The sequence below is a fragment of the Puma concolor genome, chromosome B4, assembly GCF_028749965.1.
Source record: "Puma concolor isolate L17-30 chromosome B4, mPumCon1.1.hap2, whole genome shotgun sequence".
Lineage (NCBI taxonomy): Eukaryota > Metazoa > Chordata > Mammalia > Carnivora > Felidae > Puma > Puma concolor.
Genome location: NC_141673.1, coordinates 14,787,737 through 14,809,405, shown reverse-complemented (window position 1 = coordinate 14,809,405; position 21,669 = coordinate 14,787,737). Strand labels below are relative to the sequence as shown.

At 41.1% G+C, this 21,669-nt stretch overlaps 1 protein-coding gene across 2 annotated transcripts; it reads left to right on the top strand.

Annotated features, from left to right (window-relative positions):
• The first annotated feature begins 1 nt into the window (after window position 1).
• Window positions 2–21,496, top strand: FBXO7 (F-box protein 7). Of its 2 annotated transcripts, none has more exons than XM_086712429.1 (10): window positions 2–268; window positions 3,892–4,190; window positions 7,459–7,460; window positions 8,702–8,923; window positions 10,233–10,374; window positions 12,475–12,558; window positions 15,617–15,712; window positions 17,496–17,672; window positions 19,785–19,822; window positions 20,802–21,496. In XM_086712429.1, exons 1-10 carry the CDS (start codon window positions 147–149, stop codon window positions 21,189–21,191), a joined length of 1,572 nt encoding a protein of 523 aa, XP_086568555.1. In that variant the 5' UTR covers window positions 2–146; the 3' UTR covers window positions 21,192–21,496. The 2 variants fall into 2 exon arrangements, with proteins under 2 accessions (XP_086568555.1, XP_086568556.1); XM_086712430.1 differs by lacking the exon at window positions 2–268 and adding an exon at window positions 305–458 and having other exon boundaries at window positions 4,044–4,190.
• Window positions 21,497–21,669: the final 173 nt, after the last annotated feature.

The window sequence follows — 21,669 nt, the reverse complement described above, 5'->3', positions numbered from 1 at the left end:
GGCCGGCAGGGGCCGTGGCGGGGCCTTCACTCCGCTGCTCCTAGGCACCCCTACGGCTCCGGTGGTTGCCGCTCCGGGCCCGCCGCCGCGCCGTCGTCACCGTCGCCGCCACCGCCTCCGGGCCTCCGGGCCCTACCGCCGCCGCCATGAAGCTACGGGTCCGGCTGCAGAAGAGGACCTGGCCGGTGGAGATGCCAGACGCGGAGCCGACGCTGGGGCAGCTGCGCGCGCACCTCAGCCAGGCCCTGCTGCCGTCGTGGGGCTTCAGGTAGGCGGGGGGTGGGGGGGCGCGCCCGCCCCGGGCTGTCACGTGAGGCCGGGCGACAGCGGGGCGTAGCGGGTCCGGGACTGTGACGCGCGCAGGCCGGGCGCGGCGCGGGCGCTGGGGCTGCAGCTCGCCGGCTCCCGGCTCGCGGAGGACATGGCCCGGCGTCCCGGGGGCTCCGTTCCCCTGCAGGGTGAGCCCTCGCTTCGCTTCTGCTGCAGAAGAAACCGGGGACGTGCCGGGGCGCACACTTCTCGCGCCCTTTTAAAGTGTGAAATTGGAAGTGAGGGGTTTGGTGTGGGGTAGATCTCTCCAGGCTCTCTGGGATTTAAGTTCACCGTCCCCAGCTGTCGCAGTATTCCAAGGGAAGAGTCTGGAAAGTTCTAGAAGTTAGAAACCGGCCCTCCGTCGAGGCCACCTGTGAGCGGGCCGCTGCTGGGGCCGCGGTAACCTCGAGGCCGCTTTGAGTGCTCACGTGCTGGGCCGCGGCGAGCACTTTGGCTTGCCCTCCTCAGAGTTTTAACAGACTGCGGGCGGTCGGCATTTGTCATCTCCTTTTACTTCCCTGGGCGAGATGTTGTGTTTTTGCCAAAACTAAGATAAACGTTGGCCTTGGGGTGTCCCTGGAGAGCTTGCAGTTTGGGGACAGTGACATTGAGAAATTAAGGATCAGATTTTGCTATTATGAGGTTGCGAATGAGATGGCTTTGCTTCCAAGGGAGAATTTTCTGGGGACAGTAAACTGGGAGTAGAGGGACAGAAATAAGGGTAGTCCTTTTCCCTTGCTGAGCTAGCAGATTTGGAATTTGAGTGTGCTAAGAAAAAATAAACGTGTTCGCTGGGGCTTTTTAGGTGAATTGTTCATAAGAAGACCTTTCTCTTAATTAAGTGGATCCTTTTTATAAGACTTAGATACTTTCATTTGGGGGCAATTCAGTAAAATGAGGCCATATTATGAACTTCTCACCCTTTCATTTTTCAGGGTAAAAACACCATATTAAAAGTAAGGCTGTTTTTCTCCAAATTAAAAATGAGGGTGTTGACATAATAACTTTTGAACATTATGTTAAGTGACATGCCTGTTGTTATTTATTGGTGTTAAAACCTAAGCGTTTTGTATGCTGGTATCATTAGCCCACCAGACAATTTCAAAAGTAACTTCTTTCTAAAATATTTTTCATATATATGTGTATATTTATTATTATTATTTTAATTAGGAGAGACCGTCTTGAAAGGACTATTTATCTAAGAGCCCAAGTTAGTTTCTCCTTTGGGTTTGTTTTTACAGTTGAGGCTGGTTAACTGGAAGGAATGTAAGCTTCAGCTTGTGAAAGTAAATTTGTTCTTCCGAAAGTATTCATTTTGTAATAAATAGGCAGTTTTAAAATACGTCCCTGTGACATTATTATTTTTAAAATGTCTTCTCTGAACAAGTGGATCTGGGATTGCCATAAAATATCTTTAAAAGGCTTGGTGTTTCTAGGATGGCTTTTCCTGATGGATTTAAATATTTCTTCAGTTTTAGAACACCAGTTTTTAATTCCTCCCCTGGAAAGCTCTATGTTACTTTAGAAATAGCTCTTCCCTTTTTCTAAAGGTTGGGGTGGGGGGAAGGCCAGCATTTTTATTAATGACACAGTTCTTTAGTTTTTCTACAGGGAGATGTTTGAATGAACATTGTATTAGATACTATTTAAAAAAAAAAAAACACTTTTGCTGTGACAGAAGATCCGTAAGAACATAGTTCATTTGAAGTGTGTTTCTTTTTTTCTGCTGAAGTCGGGATGGTGTTTTTTGAGGCATCTGGCAGATGTTCAACATTCTTTGAAAACAGAAACACAGCTACTTATTTTCTGATAAGCAGGAGTAGGTTCTAGAACTTCAGTAATTTCTCTACCAAAGGTACTTTAATTGGTAAGAAAAAAATGTACTTGTGAAAGAAAAATGAATTGTGAACATTTGTGAAAATGCAGCATTGTAAGAATAAATAGAACATGATTTTCAAAGAACTTCATCCTTGGTTAACCTCTCAAAAAGTTAATGAAGTCAGCATTGCTGAGTATAAATGTCTTGTAAAAAGTTCTGCAGTGGTTTGTTAATTACCCCTCACCACTTTGTGGTGAAATGATGGTTATTCTTTCAAATCAGGTAGTCTGTGATGTGAAGGGATGAGAGTTCATTGCTTCGGGCTAATTTGAGCTCTTAGCTTGTTTAGCAGTGAGTTTTTGGATGTGCTATTCTTACTATAAAAGGTTATCAGTAAGAAAGGTGACCTTGTATTTATCAGCAGGAGGGATGTATTTTGTACTCATCTTTTTGTGATTGTGAATATTCATTTAAGACGTGGGTCTAGTATTTTGGAGCAGATATAAGCTGATTGTCCTGTAAGAACACTGACTAGGAAACCCTGATTTCAGTTTCATTTTCCCAACTACTCTTTATTGGTTGCGTTTATTCCATTAATACTTTTATTTGTCAAGAGCTGGAGATACAGTTTTGAACTAGATAGATGAGATACCTGATGTTATGAAGCTTAAATTCTGGTGGTGGGGGTGGAGGAGAGATGGTCAATAAATATGGAATTTTCACATAGTGATGTTACAATAAAAATAAAACATAAAATGGAATAGAGTGGTGGAGGTTAGGCAGAAGGCATCTCTGTAAAGATGGCATTTGAATTGAGACAGAATGATGAGAGTCAGTCCTTTGAAGATCTGGAAGAGTAAATGCAGAGGCCCAGAGGTTGCAATGAGGTTGATCTGTTTTGAGAAACGGGATGGAAAGCTTATGTTAATAGGGAACAGTAAAGAGAGGCTGGAGGAGATAGGAGAAGTGGGTAGGGGGTCACATGTTGGGCTTTGGAGGCCATGTTAAAGATTCCATTCCAAGTTCAGATACAAGTCACTGGAGGAGGATTTTGAGCAGAGGAATCATGTGACATAGTTTGTATTTTATTTTTAAATTTTTTTATTTTTAAAATGTTTAGTTTTGAGAGAGTGCAAGCAGAGGAGGTGCAGAGAGAGAGGGGAATAGAGGATTTGAAGCGGGCTCTGTGCCGACAGCAGAGAGCCCGTTGCAGGACTTGAGCCCACAAACTACGAGATCATGATCTGAGCCAAAGTTGGATGCTTGACTGACTGAGCCACTCAGGCACCCCTCATAATTTTCAAAAGAGTGTATTTCCTTGACTCTCAGATACTGTCATTCTTAAGATGCGTATTGTTTTATGTAACACTAAAGGAAAAAAAATGTCAGTTAAGCTGTGATGTGTTATGAGTTTTAAGAAGCATCCCTGTTTCAAAGATATCCAAGTTACAAAGGATGTAAAGTGTGTTATCTTAGAATTGATGAAAACATGGATTAATGATAGAGAGTTACTGTATCCTATCACTCAGGCTAGAATTGTAGCCATTAGAAATCTATAACTTAGGCACTTGGTGATAACAAATAATTTTGATATTTTTTGTAAAACTTTGGCTTCCTTTTTATTTTTGGTTTGTTTTTGTTACTTATTTCTTCTAGGACTATACCATGTATCTTATATATGTTACTAGTGTATTGAAGGTAATGGTAGCTATGGGTAATGGTAGGTAGCTCTTACTATCCTTATCCATCTTTCTTGGCAGTTCTGATACCCGGTTTGCAATCACATTGAACAACAAGGATGCCCTCACTGGAGATGAAGAGACCTTGGCTTCATATGGGATTGTTTCTGGGGACTTGATATGTTTGATTCTTGAAGATGCCATTCCAGCACCTAACTTACCTTCATCCACAGATTCAGAGCATTCCTCACTCCAGAATAATGACCAACCCTCTTTGGCCGCCAGCTCCAATCAGTCCATCGTACAGGATGAACAACCAAGTGATTCATTCCAAGGACAGGCAGCCCAAACTGATGTCAGGAATGATGAAAATATGGTAGGTATTAACATCAAGAAGAGAAAAGGGGTAATTGATAAAGGATACTGAACACCTCGATTGAATTCTGTATCAGGGTAATTATTGTTAGTAGATTGCGGATCGTGTTCTCGTAGAAATTTTTAAACTGCTAAATGGTTGGACCATCCGAAGAGCCCAGTGTTTACCTATTTATTTTGTTCAGACACTCACTCCTTCAGATGGTTTGTCCTTTGGCTCCTGTTGTTGCCTCTGAGCTCATGATTCCCAGCCTAGCTTCTCTGGTCTGCTCCACCCATTAAGGCTATATAGAGTGCAGTTATTTCCAAATTGTTTGCAGGACATTTATACCTGGATTTTAAACGTTGTTACTTCAGACTCTGTGCCAACATAAATTTGGAAATAGGAACTAATGTTCTCTTCCCAAACCAGCTGCCCTTTCTCTCAGTGGCACCACTGTTTTCCTGAGCTTAAAACCCTGGAATGATTTTTGTCTACTTCTATCCAGCCCCTTAACAAGCCCTGTCAGTGTTTCCTTTCCATTCCAGGCTTCCAGTGTCTGTCCTTCGGTCTATTTTCTGCGTTCATCTTTTCCCAACACGGTTTTGACTTTGTTGTTCCCTTGTTCTGTAGTAGCTGTGTGTCCTTGATACACCAGTGCTTATAATTTTTGAGCTGAAAAAGTCCAAATATTTCTAACCCTGTCATGCTACAGAGGAAGAAAATGCTGTCCCTAGTCTTTAAGGCTTTTCAGGGCCAGTTTCTGTTCTTCCCTCAGTAAACTGTCACTTGCAGTCAGATCAGAGTCCTTATCATTTTCCCTGTGCCAGCCAGCACATTCATGTGTTTGCGCACGTACACACACACACACACACACACACACACAGACAGACAGACTGGTGACTGCTTCATGTCTTTGCTCTTGCCATTCACCCAGCCTGGAATGCACGGCCTTTCCTACCTCTCCTGTCTCTGCCCATCTTCCAAGGCCCTGCCAGCCGCAGCCCCAATGATCATCTTTAATTTCTTTATCGATCATCTGTATTGCCTTGTAAACACCCCCTTAGTGATTACCCTGCCTTTTGATTTCTTGTGTGGCACAAATGATGAAATTTATTACTGAATTTTTTAATACTAATACATATGTAATCATGTTAATTGTTTTTTGTGTGTATACTTACTACTTAAGCTTAGTTGTTATTTTGGTTTTTTTTCAGGCTTTAAACACTTATGAATATAAGTATTCATTGTGCCTGTAACCTCAATAAGTATAGACAGTTACTAAGAAGAAATGCTTTTTAATAGATTGGTAATATGTTGAGATTTTTAGTAATAGTATATAGAGAAATTAAGCAATTTTAACAAGGCTTTATAAAGCTCAGAGTATTTTTATGATTTTTTTTAGGAAGTATTATGTATCTCTGTGTTTCTGTCTCATGGAGGTAATTTAGGGAATAAGTAAGAATACTTAGCTACATATTTAAATTATATTTCTGAATCATCTTTGCTGTTAGACACATTCAGAGATTCTGGTGGAAGGGTCCATTCCTTTTATTTCTGTATACTTATAAAATTGTCCAGTAAGATGGAACTTTTCATAATATATGTGATATTTACTTTACTAGTTTCCTTTTGAAAAATTTTGAGAAATTAATATTGCTTCAAGTTAGTAATTCTAGTTCTAAACGCGTGTTGTTTTGTATTCTCAGACTTGTATAGGGTGACTAAGCTTGTAATCTTGAAGTAAGTAAGCTTGAAATCTCCTAAGTGTGCTTCAAGTACTTGAAACAGTATGATCTGCTCATTAAATGTAGAATGATGTATTAGAAAAGGAAGATAGACAGGTGCCTGGGTGGCTCAGTCGGTTAAGCCTCAACTTCAGCTCAGGTCATGATCTCACAGCTTGTGAGTTCGAGCCCTGCATTGGGCTCTGTGCTGACAGCTCAGAGCCTGGATCCTGCTTTGGATTCTGTGTCTCCCTCTCTCTCTGCCCCACCCCTGCTCATACTCTGTCTCTCTCTCCTTCAAAAATAAATAAACATTAAAAAAATAAAGAGGTGGTGCTGAGCATTTTCCTCCTGATTTCCACATGTATGAAGAATATCATAGATATTTCATATCCTATCAGAATGGCTCAGAATGTTAATGGTTGTTATGGAGTGGGAGTTGGGTTTGATAAGCTCACCAGGGAGTTCTGATACCTTCCTCCCATGGCTTTATCAGTTTAGAGTAACTCTTTTTAAAAATATTTTCTCCACATAGATTCTCTCCCACACAACCGTCAATAGTAGCAAATGGCCCAAAGTTAGGTATAGTAGATAAGTAAGATGCAAAGCGCTTATAGGCTTCATAATTTTGGTGATAAGTGGTTTTAATAAGTAGTTTCTGTTTGCCTAGAAGTATTATGGAGCCTCCTTTTTTTGGTAGTATGAATTGTCATTGGCCTCTAGGTTTTAACACGTGAATTTGGATCTTTTTCATAAGCCAATAAGGGCTATGTCCTCAGGGATTCTAGAGGAACTGCCTCTTGCTTTCTTATATTTTTCCATCCTTTCATTTATCCTATGTAATTTTAATTTCCTCTGTCCTTTCTTTAATGGAACGATGATCTTGAAGAAACATGTGTTTTGCATTAAGAGTTGAGCACATGCTTAGGAGACAAACTTTCTGAGCAAAATTAATACAAGTAACATAGTCTTATTGAAGCAGTGTATTGTGTCTGAAAGCCTGAACTGTGAGTCTGGAGATCTTGGTTCATTTCAGGTTTTTATTAGCTGGTAACCTTGATTGTGTTACTTAATCTGAGTCAGTTACAGCATGTATGAAAAGGCAACATCATCTGACTTTACTGTTTTGTAGACTTTTTTATGGTACAAATGAGAAGACACTAAAAACAAAACCAAATTATGAAATTTTAAGATACTGTTCTTAAGCATTGTTTCAACAAGCATTTGTTGAGCACCTGCTGTGTGCCAGGTACTGTATTGGGATTAGAAAAGTGTGTGACATGTAGTCTGTTCCTTTTTTTTTTTTTTTTTTTTAATAATTTATTTTTGAGAAAGAGACAGAGTGTGAGCGGGGGGGGGGGGGGGGGGCAGAGAGAGGGAGACCCAGAATCTGAGTGCCTGAAGCAGACTCCAGGCTCCGAGCTGTCAGCACAGAGCACAATACGGGGCTCGAACCCACGGACTGTGAGATCATGACCTGAGCTGAAGTTGGACGCTTAACCGACTGAGCCACCCAGGCATCCCTACTCTGTTCCTTTCTAAGCTTGCAGTCGTGGTAGGATATAGGTGTGAAATCAGGAAAGTGCAGTAGTCAAGGCCTTTGCAAGTCAGGGTGGTAGTCTGTCTGTACTGCCTCTTTTGCAGAGGTGGGGAACACTGGCGTGGAGAGGAAGGGGCTGGCAGGAAGTGGGCTTGAGAGTCAGGGATCTGATGAAGTGATGAAGGACCTTGTATGCTAAAGCGTTTAGGAGTTGGGACTTCATTTTCTAGGCCTGCATCTCACAGCATGTCCTCTATGAAACACTTCTTCCCTTAGATTATAAGTAAGTGTTCTGAGGATGCTGGGTACTAAGGAAGGAGAGTAGTGTTTCTTGGCTAAATATTACACACACATTATTATTGTTGGACTTCTCAGAGCTCTGTAATGCCACGATGTATTTTGTGAATGTGGAGGGTGAGGTTCGGTGGCTATAGCATGTAGTATTTTCCAAACTGAATTGATTGTAGACCTCTTTTTTCCTGAGGACATCTAGGGTCACATCCCAAGGCACAATTTAGGGGAATGCTGCGATCTGCACTGGGGAAATACTGGCAAGTTTTAAGCTTGGTTATGGGACATACTTGGATTTTTAAAAAAGATTATGTATGTATGTGTTTTGAGAGGGAGCCCATGTAAGCAGGGTTTGGGGGTGCAGAGAGATTGGGAGGGAGAAAATCCCAAGCAGGCTCTCTGCTCACAGCACAGAGCCCAACACGGGGCTTGATCTCACAAACTGTGAGATCATATATAACCTGAGCTGAAACCAAGAGTCAGATGGTTAACCGACTGAGCCACCCAGGCCCTCCCATAAGTGGATTCTTAATTGTCGGAAACTCTCGCAGCAGTGGGTGTGTTGGAAGACAAAACGGAGTCAGGGATCCTTGGGGAAGCTATTGCTGGATGTCAAGAGGTAAATGAGTCTAAAGTACCACTGGAGTAGTAGGGGCAGATTTTAGAGGTATTTTGGACATAGATTCAGTGGAACTTTGATCACGACGAAAGTAGAGTTTAGTGAGGTAGAGGGAGGAGGCTAGGTTGATTTCCGGTTTTTGGCATACTGGCCAGGATGAACGGAGATAAGGAATTCAGGATGGGGGAATAGATTGCCAGCTCATTTATTTAGGAGGGCTCACTTAAAATGTGTTCCATTTCTGAAGCTAATAACATGCTTTGGCTTTGGGCACTAATCTGAGTTCACTTCAGGATACACAATAAACTGTAAAAATAAAAGTCTATTTAATGAATTCATTGATTTGTTATCTTTTTCAGCCTAGCCAGACTTTTGAAACTGAGTCAGTTCAAGATGTTGTGGCTATGGAAGAGGGCACAGGTGTCTGTCCCTCAGAACCGATGCTCTGCAGTGAGTCGGTGGAGGGGCAAGTGCCACATTCATTAGAGGTCCTGTATCACTCAGCCGACTGTTCCAGTCCCAGTGATGCCCTGATAGTGTCAATACATCTGCTCATGCTGGAGTCAGGTTACATACCTCAGGTGAGGCTACGAACAGAATACATCGTGTTGGGGTTTCAGCCTCCCATTGGGGATGGGGGTGTACTAACAAACATCACTAGGGTGTTGTGGAACTCTAGATCTCTATATTAAATGCAGTTGAGTGTTAAATGTAAAGTGCTGAATGCAGTGATGGGTATACAGTAGGTGGTCAATAAACGTTCCCTCTCTTTTTCCCTTCATTTCTGTTGTCAGTTTTGTCAGTTTGTATTATAGAAGTGGTGGCAATTATGGTAAAAAGATTATGATAATATGAAATGAACTGTGGTCAAGAGTGTGGGGCAGGCATGTCTAGAGGGATGGCTCACTGGATTATTTTTTATGTTAATGGCTTTGAATTGTCAGTAATCTAGTAAAGATTCAGTTAGGAAGAGGGACATTATTCCCTTCATTCATTCATTCTCTGTTTGGTAAGTATCTACCACTGACAGGTATGGTGCTTTGTCCCTGCTCTCAGGTTGCTTCTAGTCCAGGAGTGGGGGAGAGAGACAGTCTATGAACCATCAGTATATTGGTTAAATTCTAGGAGAGACGTATATGTATACGGGATGCCAGAGAGTCCTGGAGAGGAACAATTAGAGTTTCTCAAACCTTTGCCTAAGAATGCCTGCGGATCTTCCTAAAATGCAGATTCTGATTTAGTAAGTCTAGGGTAAAGCCTGAGATTCTGGATACTCCTACACAATAGTAATGGTGCTGGTCTGTGGGCCACTTATAATGTGGAGTGATAAAGATGTAGAGTAATGCAGTGATCATTGAATACCCGCAGCATGCCATGATCTGAGCCAGGAATTAGGATATAAAGATATTGGGACAAGTCCTTGTCCCTAAGGAGTCCATAAGTGGGGGAGAGAAGTAGATAAAAAGAAAATTATAATGTATTACAATAGAAGTGTGTAACAATAGAAATAAGAACAGAATGTTAGGGGATAAAAGGGAATGACAAACGGGAGTTTTTTTTTAAAGGCTTCACAAATGCACTGCTATTTGAGGTATGGTCTTCAATAATGATACTGCTTTGCTAGGCAGAGAAGTAAGTCTTTGAGGAGAGAAACAATCCCTGTCTCTGATGTGACTTTATCCATTTGAACATTTTGATGGAGGAGAATACATTTAAACGTTTTTCTATCAAAATTTTATTACTAGCTGTAGTAATGATGTGACAGATTTTATTAAGGGGACTGTACGGAATGCTTATTTCCAGACAAGTTAGGGGCCTGTTGGATTTTTAATCCTTTTTGACAGTAGCACTTCTCTTCATTATTTGTTTCTCTTTCCTTTCATTCCCCAGGGGCCTGAGGCCAAAGCCATGTCCATGCCAGAGAACTGGAGGTCGGGCGGTGTGTACAAGCTGCAGTATACACACCCTCTCTGCGAGGGCGGCTCTGCTGCTCTCACCTGTGTGCCTTTGGGAAACCTAATTGTCATAAATGGTAATGGAGGGCTGTTGGTTTACCAACACTGACATGTTTCCAGACTATAGCTGCTTCAGTGATTGGCTCTCGTGATACAGTTGCATCTTTCTCAACTTTGTTGAGTCTCTAGGCCGCTGATACCCCGAGCCTGAATGGTTGTAGAATGTGTGGGTAGATGTTTAGGCTGGCAGCCTTCTCTCTCCGGGCAGCTGTAGCCTTCAGCTGTCTTAACCTGGCGATATTATTGCTGCGGGGAGTGTTGTGATCTTTGAAGTGAGATGATCTATTATATTCGAGCACTTTGTGCCTGTGGGTGACTTTTTTATGTTTATTTTTTTTAACAGAGATCTCGAACTGAGAGATGGTAAGAGGTGAGATTGAGCTGGGGTCACTTTTTATCCCATTTGGCGTCTCTGAACAGTAATGCATAGAAACACTGCTAAGCACTGCTTTAGTATGTGTGTGCTTGATCCCTCGACCTGCAGGAAAGTCACTCTTTCATATTGGCAGTTTCACAGGGATAGCAGTGCCTGTATTTGTTTGTATTTCATTTTAGCTCAGAGGCCACCCAGAGGTCCGTACATCTACCAGTGGTCTATGGAATAGTCTCATAATCACGTGTTCTAGAGAGCCATTTGAGTGACTAGAATCTTTCATTTCCGTTCTGTTCTGATTTTTGATTTCTTTATCCTTCAGCTAGCTAAGACAGCATGGTGGGGTTGCAATGGCTGCATTTTTGGTTTTTCAGTGCAGCTCACCTTTTGTGTAGCAAAGGCAGTTGCTTTGATGCCTCGTGGTTTCCTGTGCTCTGTGGCACTGGTTCCGCCAGGATGGATGAGTGAGGAGGCTTCACGGAACGTGTATTGCCGCGTGCACCTTGAGCGGCACCATGTTCTTCTGTTGCGTTATCAAGGTCCCTTCTGAGAGTTTGTTTGAAACATGTTCTGCAGAAATTTACTTTGAAAACCACTGGCATACATGGTCATGATCTTTGAAGTGAAAGGTGGTTCCATGTCCCCTGTGATGTAATTTGTGGTATTTCCTTTTAGTCACTAGATTTCCTTGCAATGTTCCGTAAAAGTCTCAAATCTCAGCTTTACCAGTATTGGTGGTATTCTGTGCTGGTCAGAATGTGTCTGATGGCAGGTGGACTAGCCACGTGTCTTCAGCGACTCATCACAGTTAGCAAGCACGCCTTTCAGTTGGGTGTTCTTACACAGAGAGCCAGCAGTTTCTGCCTCCTTGCAGGCGTCCTGCCCCGTCACATCCTAATGTGCGAGGTTGAAGCTACCAACTTCATTTTTGCCTCCTTTTCTTACAAAAGCACTTTAACAATGCGTGTGATAATCTCTATTTACTAGTTTCAAGATACATAACATAAAGAGAATGGCTGTTAAATGTCTCAAAAATATCAGAGTTTCTGGTATTTTGTTCTTTTATTGCTCCTGGCAGATCAGTTACTTGCAGACTTGTGTGGCAGCCAGCCATTCCAGGCTTGGTTCTTTGAAAAGGAGCAGTGTGTCTTTAAGTCTTTTCCTTCGCCCAAGACCTCCTGCTCAGCACACATGTGCATGAGCACGTCACTGGCTCTTTCATGGCATGAGATGAAGTGAGCCTTTGTATATATGATTAAAATGGAACCTTCTGGTGATGTCAAGAATATTGGTCCTTTGGGTCTAGAAAGAGATGATGTTGTGAAAACTAGCAGGATTCTTTTAGTAAACAAGGCAAAACTCATTGCCAAGGATTAAATAAAAAAAATAAATGGAGTTTTTGGTGACCTTGTTGGAAATAATGGTTTTATTATGTTTAACTGTCTCCTATTAACCTTGCTGCATATCTTTCAATGAGTAATAAGCTGTTGTTGGTAATACCTACTGGATTTTATATAGAAGTGCATACTCTAGTTTTTAGAGGTGTTTGTTTTAGAGTGATTTTACTTGATGTGATGGCAGGTTTCCACTTTGGACTTTGTTGTGAGGGAAGGAAATGAGTGTAGAGCAGTTTGTACAGTGTGTCCTTCGTATGTTGGGACAGGGAAGTGCAAGCCCATGCTAGATAATGAAGGCAATTGAGGAACTGACAAAAATGATTTGTCTCTCTTTTGCTTATTTACAGCTACACTAAAGATTAACAGTGAGCTCAGAAGTGTGAACAGATTGCAGCTGCTGCCAGAGTCATTTATTTGCAAAACAGAACCAGGTAACATAAGTATGGTTGAACTTTTGGGATGAAGCTTTGAGAGGTTTGCTTTAACAAAACTAAATGGTAATGTTTGAGTGACTGAAAATTTCTGAATGAGATTAAAGCAAATTTAAGACAGTGTTGCAGAGTATCTGTTTCTTTCCTGCTTTCCTCTTGGAATGCTGAATTATATTTATGCTGCCATTATGGAACGACACTAGTATGTAATTCATTACTTGTGATGTTGATGCTTCATAATTTATGAATTAATCTTTGGATTTTTCTCGTATTTAATCAGTATGGAGAGGATCTGCATTTTGTGGAAACCATACAGTGCAACTTCATTATTGAAGATTATTGGAGGAAAAAGTACTCAGAATGTTAGTTTAAACCAACATAGATTTGGTTGCTGTTTGATCAGATTTACCAAAAGTTTACATTCTAGGCATGGTTTTGCTTGTATTCTGTAAGATTACTAATAGATGCAAAGACAAGTTATCCTTTTTATTTTGTTAGTTAAATTCAAAGTATGAGAAGCAGGTAGGTGGTTGAAGGAGAGGAGATGGGTGGAGAGAGAACTCACATCTCTAAGCGCTTGTTTTGTGCTGGACACATGCCTTGACAGATGCTATTCCATTTCATCTTTCTAGTAACTTAGGAGGGTTTTAAAATCTAAATGTGGTGTCATGGGTGGTGGCATTGGCAGTGGTGTCTTTAAGGGAAGGCTACCTAGAGCTAGGTCTTTGCTTTGAAGGCCTAGAGACTGACTCTTGTTAGTTTCCCGGGCAGATCAGGCTGAGTTCTGTGAACGTCCGTGAACCAAAACTGATGGGAAATGGGGACATCTGGATACATATTCATAATGATCTCTGGACATTTAACATCATACTACACCAGTGTTTCTTAACCTTCGTTTTCTTATCCCTTGAGGAACCTTTGTAGAAAATCTGTCCCCCTTCCATTCTCTTCCATGAAATTTTAATACCATAGGTATATAGTGTATTTTCATTTGTGTACTGTGGCCCTTTGGAGGGTCACAAACCAATGGTGTAGCTAGGGTTTGTTTTGTTTCTGCCTTCCGAGAACCAGTTTTTGTTCCATTGTGGGTGGCACTGCCCCTGTTGAGGAGCATGAACTAGACTGATAAATGTGTAAAGATGTCTCACCATTGGGAACAGGAAAACTTGAAATTCTTGGCCACAACACTGTTTCTCTCCACACTAGGGAGTACTTTGCTATGGGGGCTAGAAATACACTCCACTCCACAGTAGTGGAGGTTATTTATGCCCATTTTACAGATTAGGAGACAAGTCTAGAGGAGGTTAAAGTGCTTCAAAGTCACAGAGCTAATAAATGGTGGAATCTAGAATTGGAATAGATTTGACTCCTCAGACTATTTTTTAAAAATAACTTATAGGAATGTAGTTTAGATTCGTATTCTTTTTTATTTTTTTTTAACCTTTATTTATTTTTGAGTGACAGAGCATGAGTGAGGGAGGGGCAGAGAGAGGGAGGGAGACACAGAATATGAAGCAGGCCCCAGGCTCCAAGTTGTCAGCACAGAGCCCAGTGAGGGGCATGAACCCACGAACTGTGAGACCATGACCTGAGCTGAAGTCGGACGCTTAACCGACTGAGCCACTCAGGCGCCCCCAGATTCGTATTCTTTATGTGGTTTTTGTTAAATAAAGAGAAGGGAAGTGAAAGGAAGAAGAAAGTTCATAATGTTCTATTACAGTAAGTTTATGGGCTGTATTAAATATTTTTAATACAGTATTTTTATGTTGGGTAGGGTTATGCTGCCCATTTGACAAGTAATTTTAGTTACTTTATACAGTGGCTTTTATAGTAGAGTACCTAGTATATACTTATTTAAATGCATATTTGTTTTTATTTGTCTTTATACTTGTAAGTTTCTGATTACTTTTGTAATAGATAACCGAAAGAAAAAACTTGTTAAAAAAAATCATTTTTCACACTGAAAAGCCTTATCCAAATTGACTTTTAAGATATCTTGACATTTGACTTCAAGTCAAGATTGTCGTTCATGTGACAAGGATTTAAAGTTTAGCTGCATATCTTTTCTTGTTTGTTATCAGTCAGGTGATAGTGTTTTGTTTCTCAGCCGAGTACCTAGTTACAGAATGGGGCATAGGCACTGTGTGTGGTGCTTTACGTTAACCATTCTTTGGTGCAGGGTGGTATGTATCCCCTTGATATAGGTGAGCAAACAGGTGCGGATCCGAGGGTTCAAGGTCATACACCTGGTCACAGTACGGCGGAATTGCAGTGGGAACTTGAGGTCGTATTTGGCAGTGCTTCCCATGCTGCACTGTGCAAGTGAATCATCAGGGGATCTTATGAAATTGCAGGTTCTGATTAAGTAGGTCTGTGGTAGGGCCTGAGATTCAGTATTTCCGAGCAGTTCCCAAATGATGTCAGTTCTGGTGATCTGTGAGCCACACTCTGAGCAGCAGTTTAGTGGCTAAAGTGAGTGCGTTGGAGCCAGACTTAGGTTTGTACCCTGCCCTGCCACTTACTGTGAAGCTTTGGATGGGCTTCCATTATCTTGTCCTGTTTTTAAAATGGGGGTCAGAGTATGTCTCTCTTAGGGAGAACCATTGATGTGAAAGAAAGCTTTGAAGAATGTTTAATACACTTGGTGACACTTGGTCGTCATGTGACAAATACTGTTCTACTTCCGCTGGGATCCGGAGAGTGGTTCCCCACTGTACCCCCAGTGCTGGACACTTTGGGCAGGTGCTCAGTAAATCATGCTGTGTGTACAGCTCTCTCACCAGTTTTTCCTACTATAACTGTAGTCTGTGAATTATATAGGTTGGGTACAGCTCTATTAATTTGAAATCATGAGATTTTTATCTTTACATCTAAGATTGAGTTTTCAGAGCCACACAGCATATAGTACTTCTACTAGAGACTTTGGTTCACATCTGTCTATATAAGAATTACTTATGAAAATTTACAACTTTGATTTGTTTGGCAGAAGTAAAGGTTACCATTTCAAGTTTTGCCACTTGATTTTGTTCTGATTTTTCATTAAAAAAAAATACTCTAGGGGAAAATGTGGCCAAGATCTACAAAGATCTTCAGAAGCTCTCTCGTCTCTTCAAAGACCAGCTGGTGTATCCTCTTCTGGCTTTTACCCGACAAGGTGAGAGACGATAAATGATCACAGGTCAGATGGCTGGAAAGAATAGTAAAAGTTTATGTCTTATGCTTGTGACCCTGACATATGACTCTTGCCTCTTTTCCCCTAGTGAAGTTATGTTCTTTTAAAACTAAGCTTTAATGTTAATTCCTCAAGTGTTATTTACTTCTTGTGTGTATTTCGACAACATTTTGGGCACGTCTTTGTTGTAACTCTTCTTCCAGTGTATCATAAGTGTTGATATGCATTCTTTCCACCTCCTAAGGTTTTAGATACCTTGGAAGCAGGGACTATGTCTTAGCCACTTTTGTATTCTCATGGCCTAACATAGGGTCTGGTCCATAATAGGTGTTTGACAAATATATAAGTAACGTATAGTCTGTAAATTAGGTCTCAGTTTGTTTTTTTTTTAACATTATTTCTTGGGGTTCTATGCTAACTCCTTTGGATATTTACATGGATTTTTATTTAGTGCTAACAACTTTAAAGGGATTTCATCCTCATTTTATAGATGATGAAACTAATTCAGTGAGGTGTATATTTCATTCAGAATTGTTATGTTGGCTCTTATTTGTGGTGTAATAAATATGTTAAAATCTCAATGACTTAAAGCACTTATTTCTCATTCATATGCATGCTGTGTGTGTGGGGGAGTGAGTTTTGGCTGAAGGAATAGTCCTTCTTCAGGACATGCTCTCCTTGGAGCAGAGGGAAAAGAAGGCCCAGTGACCGAGCCACACGGTGGTTCTTACAGCTTTTTTGCTCAGAAATGATACGCTACATCCACTCACATTTTATTGGACGCAACAAAATGGCCAAGCCTGATGGCAGTGTGGCCGTCAGGGGAAGCGTAATTATAAGCTAGAAAATGAGAATCCTCATCTACCACAATCCCTTAGCTGGAGAAGAACTTCAGGTTTATACATATAGATATGTGGCTTTTATTTGCCATTTTTATGTAGGGATCTTGTATTTTAAGTGTCCAATTGCATGTGCCTAGGCTGCTGTCACCATAGTTTTCTTCTTCATGTGCCGGTGATGGAAGGGAAATATGTGAATTTTAAAATGCTTTATTGGATTTTGATGGTCTTAGCTAGTGGAGATTAGTATCACAGATATTTAAAGGAGCTAATAAATCTCATTTGATTATATGTTATTATTTTTCCTTCTTGGCTTGCCTCTGATATTTATCTACCTCCCTTTTTTTTCAGCCTGCTAGACCTCAGAGAATAGTAATTGTGAACACTTGAGTGCTTGTTATGTGCCAGGCATTGTTCTAAGCACTCTGTATATATTCACACACTTAATTTTCAACTGCATGAATTAGGTAGTACTCCTAACCCATTTTACAGGTAAGGAAATTGAATGGTAGTTAAGTAATCCAAGTGTCCAAAGGCACACAGCTAATAAGTAGCAGTATTGGGAACCAGTTTTAAAAGCCAACAAAGCATCCATTTTCTGTAATTGAATACAGAAGTTTTTGTTGCATTCATCGAATACTGCTCGAAACAAAGGCCATTGGCTAATATTTGGAAGTTGTCATAGCGATTCATTGGTTTGTATGAAAAAGTATTTGTCTTTCCCCTAAAACATAGAGGGAATAAGGGACTTAGTAGTAGAGCAATATAGCCAACCTGGGGTTAAAATTTTGTTGTAGGTGATGCATACTTGGGTAATTGAAACTACCATCTAATTTGTCACTTAGGAACAAGTTGGTAACTTCCGTTAAATATGTGGGGAAAGCCAGATGTTCTTTACTCACTGCCTGTTCTCTTTTTCTTTATAGCGCTGAACCTACCGGATGTATTCGGGTTGGTGGTCCTGCCGTTGGAGCTGAAACTGCGGATCTTCCGACTTTTGGATGTTCGTTCTGTTCTGTCTTTGTCTGCAGTTTGTCGTGATCTCTTTATTGCTTCAAATGACCAACTGCTGTGGAGGTGTTTATATCTGCGGGATTTTCGAGGTAATTGCCACAGTGACACGTTAACAGGAAAAGGACTCGTTCTTACTGAGGTCTGAATTACTCAGCTTGCCAAAAGTTTTTAGTTGTAGGCTCTTTGTCTGTTTAAGAGTTTCAAGTAATCATAACTTATAGCCTTTTTGGAAGGAGATGCTAAGCCTCATATACTTGTGCCTATATCCCGAAAACTTCGCGTTCATTTCTGTGTGTTGTATAATGCAAATATCCCAGTAGACTGAGAATAGTTCAGGATAGAAAAACTTCAGGTTTATTCGCTCTCTTAGACCATCCTCCATATCTGACTCTGCAGTCTGGTGTATTTCTAAACAACGTCCATGGCTGTGACCAGTGTACCAGTTAGGAGCGCCCTGCTTGCTACCCTGTGGTAAATTGCTGGGGAAGCTTTATTTCTGTATAGTCACATTTATGATGACCTGGTGATTGTTGCAGCAGTGATGGCAGTGGGACTTGGGGATGGAGAGAAGTTACCCCAAATGTACAAGCACTTTGCCTTTTGTATCAAGATTTCCGGATAGAAGCCTAGTGCCCGACTGTAGAATTTCTTTTCTGTGTATCAGTGTTTTGTTTTGTTTTTTAAACTGGTTTGACCCTAGAGTGGGTCATGAAATCAATATATTGGGTCATTAAAAAAAAAAATCAGTATTTTTTTACAAAATAGGAGTAAACTTCTATTTCGGTATATGTATATATAAGTATATACTGCATTGCATTGTGAAAAAACACTGTGGTTCACATCAATGTGTTCACATTGATGTGCTATGTATAACATCTTGGGAACTGTAAAAATCTTGGTAGATCCCCTTCGTTGTTGTTTTTTTTTTTTTTATAAGAATATTAAGTAGAGTCATTAGGATTGTTAAAGACTTTTTTCCTTTAAAACCTCAGATAGAAGCAGTGAATGATCTGGTCTTTCATATTCCTCCTTGATTCCTCTATGCCTCTGCAGAGTTCAAATGTTATTTTGTTCTAGGAGGCAGCAAGTGTCATCTCAAATTAAAAAAAAAAATTATAGTCGAAATGAAAAGACAAAATGACCAAAGTATATAGAAGAACGAACCAAAAAACAGGCTATGATAAAAATAGGCATAAAAACCTTTTTACTTACATACTCAAATTTGGATTTAAAATACAGTCAGTCTCTCTCTCATTTCCAGATTATGGTCCACAAGCTCATCTGTAAGCTTTTCAGATCTTATAACGAATCTCTCTATGGATGTAACGTCATAGGCCCGGAGCTTTTATAAAGTCTTCCTTCCATGCCCATATAATAGCTTCTAGGGAAGATATCTCTTTTATCTCAACTCTTCTTAGGTTTTAAAAAAAATTTTTTTTTAACGTTTTTATTTATTTTTGAGACAGAGAGAGACAGAGCATGAATGGGGGAGGGTCAGAGAGAGAGGGAGACACAGAATCCGAAACAGGCTCCAGGCTCTGAGCAGTCAGCACAGAGCCCGACGCGGGGCTCGAACTCACATACCGTGAGATCGTGACCTGAGCCGAAGTCGGACGCTTAACCGACTGAGCCACCCAGGCGCCCCTTCTTTAGATTTAAGTTGAAGAGGTTTCTCTTTCCTCATTTCATGTATTTCAAGTAAATGAGTATATTAAAAAATACTTAGTTGTTGCAGTCATACTGATGAAAGTTGGGAGAAAACAACCCAAATAAGAGAACTTCAAGTCAGCTTTACCTCCAGTAACAATGGGCTGCGATACAAAGAGATGGTCACCCAGTGTCGCAGAGATTTGAGGTTAGAAGGAGCTGTCACTCTCAGCTGAGACTGGCGGAGGAGGCGCAGTGCAGCGTGGGGCAGTTGAGGAAGAGATAGCGGCCACCTGGTCCTCCATATTCCTGAGGGCGTCACCAATTGGTGTCCCCACGAGCACAGAACGGCAGCAGCTGCCTTCTGCCAGCAAGAGAGGTCTACGTCGGTGCAGGAGGGTTACAAGGGATGCAGCGTGTTGTGAACAAAGGATTCCTGTTCCTGCGTGTGCGTCATGTGTAAGCTTCAGTTTCCTTAGGTCAGAAGCAAGATTGCTGTTTAACCTGGATGAATGAAGCATTTTAAATTCTTATTTTTTGTTTTTTCTTTGTAGATGGTACTGCGAGAGTTCGAGACACAGATTGGAAAGAAGTAGGTATTTTTAAATATCAAGGCTAATGTTAGTATTAGCGCCGAAGCAACTAGTGAATTAATACATTAAGGCCATATTATCATTTTTGTTATGATGTAATGAAATTTGCTTTTATTAAATTTATTGCTAATTTTCAGTAAGTGAAAATATTTTTAACTTTCATCTTAGACTCAGTCCTTATTTTCTTGTGTAATTACACAGGAAAAGAAGTCTTATTAACACAGCGATTGTTTTTTGACTTTACTTAATATAAAACATTCTTTCTTCCTCTGTTGCAAAACAATTTTTAAGCTGAGTTTTTGTGAGAGAGTGGTCTTCAGCTGTCCAGCTAGTTGGAACAGTGCATGCTCGTTTTACGTACAGCCGCCTACTCTGAAAGACATTGACAGGACTGAGAAACGGGGTGGACTAGAGAAGGGTCCTCAAATGTGTCCTGAGTGAACAGCATTGTTCCTTAGGAAGATGTTCTGTCCTCTGAAATGGGCTTCTATTTTTTGTTGCTGTTTAGATTGAGATCCTTTAGGAACATGATTCAGGTGAAGAAGTGAATTTAAATGCTGCTCCCCTTCCCCCCAGTACCTTAACTTTATATTATGTGGCCTGATTTTCTCAACAGATATTTAAATTTTCCACTTTCAAAAAAGGTGGGCCTAAAATTGCATATTAGCTCAAGAGCTGTCGATTGCAGCCTTGAAAGCACATTCCACTCAGTTATCCTTCCTTTGGATTGAGTATTTCCCTGAATTGGCACAGTTGTTCAGTTGCACTGTGGTTAAAGAGTACAGTTCATTCGGCATTGTGTTCAGAGCTACTGCCTTAGTCGTGCAGATGGAAACTGGTAAAATTTCTGTTGTGTGCACTGGTGTCTTTGCTCCATAGTGTGGGAAGAGGAAAGTGTAGATAAAGCAGTGGAAGCAAATTGGAACTTTGGGGAAACATCCAGATCGCTTACCATATCTTGTTCTTGTGTTTCTACAGCTGTACAGGAAGAGGTACAAACAAAGAAAAGAAGCTCAGAGAGGGCGGCATGTGATGTTCATTCCATCGTCGCCCCACCCCCTCCCATTCTACCCCAACCCCTTGCACCCCAGGCCTTTTCCTCCCAGCTCGCTCCTTCCTCCGGGAATTATTGGTGGTGAATATGATGAAAGACTAACCCTTCCTTATGTCGGGGACCCGATCAACTCACTCATCCCTGGGCCTGGGGAGACACCCGGCCAGTTCCCTCCACTCAGACCACGTTTTGATCCAGTTGGCCCGCTGCCAGGACCTAATCCCATCTTGCCAGGGCGAGGTGGCCCCGGTGACAGATTTCCCTTAAGACCCAGTAGGGGCTGGCCCACCGACAGCCGGCTGCCATTCATGTGATTGATTTGTAATCTCACTTCTGGGGCTTGTTTGGTTTTTGTTTTTTAAAACTGCAGATGTCATCTTGTTGGGGGTGCTGATCTCTAGTGTGTTCTGAGTGCCATGGTGAGGAACGCACACGGTGGCCTTTCGGTAGATATATCTAAAGCTCCAGGGGTGGTAGGGCCCAGAGGTCACTGTATGACCAGGTTGGCTTTGGAAATAGTTGACTACTGACCTCACCCCCCCTCTGAATTTCCCTCTAGGATGAAGGTTGTTCACTGATAATGTTCTGCACCAGATTAAAAAAAATTAAGTATAAATTATATGGCAATCTTGACTTTTATTACAGAAAGATAATGGGATAAAATATTCAGAACAGCTTCACAACATTACTTGGCAATTTCAGAATGATAGAGAACCTATTCAGGGTCATCAGATTGTTGCACTTTTTTTTTTTTTTTAATTATTTTTTAGTTACACCCTTTCTTCAAACAAA

Bases quoted from the DNA above. Each gene is read 5' to 3' on its own strand.
- FBXO7 (XM_086712429.1), top strand. From the start codon at position 147: ATGAAGCTACGGGTCCGGCTGCAGAAGAGGACCTGGCCGGTGGAGATG. The intron at 8,924-10,232 runs GTGAGGCTACGA...TTCATTCCCCAG, and splicing joins AGTCAGGTTACATACCTCAG to GGGCCTGAGGCCAAAGCCAT. The intron at 19,823-20,801 runs GTAGGTATTTTT...GTGTTTCTACAG, and splicing joins GAGACACAGATTGGAAAGAA to CTGTACAGGAAGAGGTACAA.